A 5,761-nucleotide genomic window follows, 5' to 3' on the forward strand; every position below is an offset into this window, starting at 1 on the left:
AAAGACCTGCAAGAAGTTGAAGCAGCTTTAGGACTGGAACATGCGTTTGGAACAGTGTACCATCCTCAGTCACAGGGAAAATTGGAAAGAATGAATCAGTCCATAAAAGGAAAAATAGGAAAAGTGTGTGCCCAAACAAAGTTAAGTTGGGTGGATGCCCTATCCTTAGCCTTACTGTCCATTAGAAGCTCAGTAAACTCTATCACAGGGTTTACCCCGTACGAGCTAACAACAGGGCAGCAGTTCCCGGGACCGGGAGCTGGAATACAGATCTTAGAGGGAGGAGGAGCCTCTCTAAGGTACAAACCTTACTATGATCAACTAACAGCTTTGGTGTCAGCTTTCTCCAAACAGGTTGGATCGGAAAAGGAGGCCCTACAGAGCCAGCTGCCATCTACCACAGACTGGGTCCTGCTGAAAGTGATCAAACGGAAATGGTCGGAGCCAAGGTGGACAGGACCTTATAAGGGGGTGGAGGGGACATCCCATGTGGTCAGACTGCAGGGGGTAATTATCACAGCAATTGAAGGGAAGGCTCCCCCGCCTTCACAGATGGAGACGGAAACCATGGCTTTGGCAAGAAGGGAAGACTATGCATCGGAGAGTGAATGTGATGTATAGAACTGGTTGGTCTCATTTTTATGAGACCAAAAGGGGGACTTGTAAAAATATGGCTTACTTGTAAAATAGAAGGCTGGCTGCGAGTGTAAATGTATTCGGCATTCGGAGGTCTGTGGTGATGCTGTTTAACGCGCGCAGAAGGGGGGTCACGTGACGTTCCATTTTGCGCCCCGGAAGAGTGCGAGGAGGTCACGTGATGCTCCGTTTCGTGGGCAAAAGAAGGTCACGTGGGGTCGGACATCCGGTAATGCGAGGAGACGGAGAATGGAGTCAGATTAACAGCCAATCAGAAGATAATTCCACCTCCGTGATTGTATGACGTTTTTTATTATATAAAAAGACTGGGTCAGGGACAAAACGGGGTCTTACTTTTTGAACTGGCACACTTTGTAGTTTGTCAGAGACAAAAAGGTTTAGACCCAGAGCTCTGAATGCTTTATCCACTTACTGTTTAAAATAAATTAAGAGTATGAGACCAAATATCTTCTCCTATTGCTTCATTTAAAGAACACGCAGGACTGGGCTCACACATAGAAGAAAGTAAGTTGGTAGATTGAGCCAAAGTCCGACACAATTCAAACAGTTTGCAAGATTCACTGTTACTAATAATATAACACTAATGTATTGATAACAATAAGCACCAGCCACATGTCCCTGAAAGAGGGTCTGATCCCATCTGTGAGGAAACCTACATCAACAGAAGGAGGGGGTGGATGTCAACAGTGAAACACATAGCATCCAAAGGAGCACATAACATCAGATTTAAAACATTTTATATTAAATAGATCATTCATTCTCTATTCGATTCTGATAAATATCCTGTAGAAAGCAAGATTTACGTGAAAATATTTAATCAGTGTTTCACATCTCCCCCCTTTTCATGTGGAATGATCCAGGATGGTTGAGACCAAGTTTGTCTCAGCAGGAGGGGATTTTTGTCTAAGTTATAATTTTCTTTGCCAGTAGAGGGGTATTTCTGGAAGTGAATTGCCTACATCTTTATATATTTGAAGATAATTTGTACATTATGTTAATGAGAACCGGTTTAGGTTGTGAAGAACCTCTGTCCAGCTCCCCCATTCCACCGAGACTCCCCTCTCCAAACTGCCGGCAGTGGTGTGTGCTGAGTAAGATGGCGGCGGTGAAGCGGCGTGAGGGCCTGAGGTTCCCGGCTCGGCCCAGCCTCCCCGCCCCGGGCTCGGCTTCCGCCCCCGCTGCACTGCCCCTCTCCCGGGTCAAACTCATCATGAAGAGTTGCCCCGACGTCTCGAGTATCAACCAGGACGCCTTGTTCCTCACTGCCAAGGCCACGGTGAGCGGGGCCCGGCCCGGGATTGGGGGGGGAGCGGGGAGGAATAGGGGAGAAGGGGGTGAGGTGGAGGAGAGGGAGTGTGGTGGCGAGATAATGAAGTGCACAGTCATAAAGGTGTACAACATGGAAACAGACCCTTCGGTCCAACCCGTCCATGCCGACCAGATATCCCAACCCAATCTAGTCCCACCTGCCAGCACCCGGCTCATATCCCTCCAAACCCTTCCTATTCATATACTCATTCAAATGCCTCTTAAATGTTATAATTGTACCAGCCTCCACCACATCCTCTGGCAGCTCATTCCATACACGTACCACCCTCTGCGTGAAAAAGTTGCCCCTTAGGTCTCTTTTATATCTTTCCCCTCTCACCCTAAACCTATGCCCTCTAGTTCTGGACTCCCCGACCCCAGGGAAAAGACTGTAAATCTTTTCTGAACCCTTTCAAGTTTCACAACATCTTACCGATAGGAAGGAGACCAGAATTCCAACAGTGGCCTAACCAATGTCTTGTACAGCCACAAGATGACCTCCCAATTCCTGAACTCCATATTCTGACCAATAAAGGAAAGCAGACCAAACATCATCTTCACTATCCTATCGGCCTGTGACTTCACTTTCAATGAACTATGAAACTGCACTCCAAGGTCTCTTTGTTCAGCAACACTCCCTAGGACCTTACCATTAAGTGTATGCGACCTGCTAAGGTGTTGTACATGTTATATTGTTTGGTGATATAAAGTTAGTGTACTGGAAAATCTCAGCAGGTCTTGGCAGAGAGAGAAACAATTAATGTTTTGAGTCAAGTGACTCTATATCTGTAATAATTCTCATTTAGTGAGCTGGTGGAGACATAATGGGCTGCATGGCTTCCTTCTGCACTGTAACACTTCAACCCTGGAAACTTTTCCAAAGAACAGTGGTTAGACTTGAAACATAACTCTGTTTTTCTCTCCATGTTTGCTATCAGATCTACTGAATTTCTCCTGCACTTACTGCTTATATTTCAGATTTCCTGCATCTGAATAGTTTGCTTCTGTTGAACTCCTTGTTATTATATTTCAGGAATTATTTGTGCAGCACCTAGCCACATGTGCATACAAAAGCAGCAGTTCAGAAAAGAAGGAATTAACATACAATCACCTGGCTGACTGTGTGGAGAACTCTGAAACATTCCAGTTTCTGGCTGGTGTGTATATCTCAATAACTATTATGAACAGGTTAAAACGACTTTCACTGAGACATTTAGGTGATGGAAAGGTCATTAAGTACAATGAATGACATCAAGTAGAGAACATTTGAATTACATCATTTACTTTTTCAAACTGGAAACAAAAAATTCTGGGAATCACAGGTCAGGCAACATCTGTGAAGACAGAGCAAGCTAATGTTTCAAGTTTAGATGACTTTTTGTCATCTAAGCTGAAGCAGAGCTCTGATGAAGAGTCATCTAGACTTGAAACATTAGCTTGCTCTCTCTCCAAGGATGCAGCTTGACCTGCTGTGATTTCCAGTTTTTTTTTTGTTTTCAGTACAGATTCCAGCATCTGCACTAATTTGCTCCTCCTTTTACTTTTGAAACTAGTTTGACAAATCTCAAAAGAACATAAATAAACTTGCAGAAGAACTTGGCAAATAAAGTTCCGAACAGATAAATCTGATGTCGTATGTTTTAGTGGAAAGAAAGAATAGGAAGGTCACATGTCTTAGAAGGTGCAAGTCTTTAAGTGGGAGGAACAAAGAAATCTGAGTAAAAACGCAAGTTGTAAAACATTGCAGAATTAGCCTAGAGTGATAACCACGTGTGAACTTATGCCAAACAACGTTAGAGTAATCTGGTTGCCGAATTATAAAAAGAATAAAAAAGAAATGGAGGGGGTGCAGAGAAGATTGACAAGGCTAATACCAGAAGTGTGTGACTATACACATCAGGAAAGGATTGACAGACTGGGTCTCTTTCTTTGAAAAAAAAGACTTGAGGGGGATTTGTTTTTCTCCCCCTTTATTGTTGTATGGGATGTGGACATTAATGGCAAGGTCAACATTTGTTGCTCATCCCTAATTCCACTACAACTGAGTGCACTGTTAAGCCATTTTAGAGAGCAGTTTAAGAGTCAATTGCATTGCTGTGTTTGGAGTTGACTGTAGGCCAGACTGGGAAAGGACCGCACCTTTCTGTTGTGTACAAATATGATGAGTTCTTTAGGGGCTTACGTTGTCTTGTGCAAGCAACGGTAGACATCTTCTGGCCTAATTAGAAGAGCTTTGTAGCATAAACAGATGTATTTTATTGCACTGAAAACCACAAATGCTGGCAATCGCAGCGGGTCAGTCAGCATCCATGGAGAGTGAGCAAGTGTTTAAGCATGACCTGCTGTGATCGCCAGCATTTGTTGTTTCAGCATAGATTCCAGCATCTGCAGTAATGTGTTCCTAGATTTTATTCGAAAAGCCTGAAGTTGCATCCACCTCCCACAAAATCCTACTTTACTATGTCACCAAGTCTTTGTGATATCATCACAAAGTGTCATGCTTATTATGCTCAATCAAGTAGGAACCTTTTCAGAAATCACAGTTCCACATACAGCATTTTCCCAGTCTTGACATTACAAATTCAGACAGCTGTAGGTTATTAGTGTTTCCTAAACAAGTTATTTTCAGACTTGCAATAATTTTCTTTGATGTGTAAAAAGTAATTGCCTTGACCTGTTTTCCTGGTGGTCTGCGCTTCTGTTCTGAATTTTTAATCCCTTGTGTTTCTTTCATATAGGATGTTATCCCTACTAGAGCAAACACTTTTTTATCTTTGCGTAATCTTAAATAATTGCTTATTTCTCTGAATTGTATGCACCAAAGTTTGTTTGTTTCCATGGATGTTTGGTCTCAAACTCCCCCTAATTAAATTTTGTCTTACTTCAATTAATTGATTAGTTTTCAATTTCTCATTTACCCTCCACGGTTGAGTTAATAGGGAAATAAACTTGCTCATTTCTTCAATTGTGCTACGTGAAGATTAGTCTTTGGGCGGTAGGGAGGTCAACTTCCACTTATTCCTTTCCAAGTCACCTTCACATCTAACGTGTGACTTAGATTTGTCATAACTGGTTGTTCACCATTCTGTATTCAGTAGTTTGGCTCAGTTCAGTTGCAGATGCTACATTTGCTTCTCATGAGGAAATTGTTCAGTTGTTTCTTTATTGACCTTTTATTTTTGAAGCTTGTTGGCACTTGGAATCTTTGATAATGGTGGATACTATTTCTACAAAACCAATGTACTCACTTCCATCTCATTGTCTACATGAAAGCAGAAGTACAGACGGACATTTCTGTGGCCAGCAGAGAAAAAGCAGAATGGTGTGTTGTTTCCCTGGTGCCAGGATCAAGGATGTCTCAGAGAGGGTGCAGAATGTTCTCACGGGGGCGAGGGGCCAGTAGGAGGTCATTGTCCACATTGGAACCAACATTGGAAGGGAAAAGGTTGAGATTCTGAAGGGAGATTACAGAGAGTTAGGCAGAAATTTAAAAAGGAGGTCCTCAAGGGTAGTAATATCTGGATTATTCTCAGTGCTATGAGTTAGTGAGGGCAGGAATAGGAGGATAGAGCAGATGAATGCATGGCAGAGGAGCTGGTGTATGGGAGAATGATCCACATTTTTGGATCATTGGAATCTCTTTTGGGGTAGAAGTGACCTGTACAAGAAGGACGGATTGCACCTAAATTGGAAGGGGACTAATATACTGGCAGGGAAATTTGCTAGAACTGCTTGGGAGGATTTAAACTAGTAAGGTGGGGGGGTGGGACCCAGGGAGATAGTGAGGAAAGAGATC

The 5,761-nt window shown here is 42.9% G+C and overlaps 1 protein-coding gene across 1 annotated transcript in view; it reads left to right on the top strand.

Annotated features, from left to right (window-relative positions):
- Nucleotides 1-1,674: 1,674 nt before the first annotated feature.
- Nucleotides 1,675-5,761, top strand: part of chrac1 (chromatin accessibility complex subunit 1) — an 11,793-nt gene continuing 7,706 nt past the window's right edge. Inside the window, exons 1-2 of the mRNA XM_043687789.1 lie at nt 1,675-1,933; nt 2,999-3,122. Of these exons, the coding sequence (XP_043543724.1) occupies nt 1,754-1,933; nt 2,999-3,122 (304 nt within the window). The 5' untranslated portion in view covers nt 1,675-1,753. The remainder of the gene's footprint in view (nt 1,934-2,998; nt 3,123-5,761) is intronic.

Source organism: Chiloscyllium plagiosum, chromosome 4, assembly GCF_004010195.1.
Source record: "Chiloscyllium plagiosum isolate BGI_BamShark_2017 chromosome 4, ASM401019v2, whole genome shotgun sequence".
NCBI lineage: Eukaryota > Metazoa > Chordata > Chondrichthyes > Orectolobiformes > Hemiscylliidae > Chiloscyllium > Chiloscyllium plagiosum.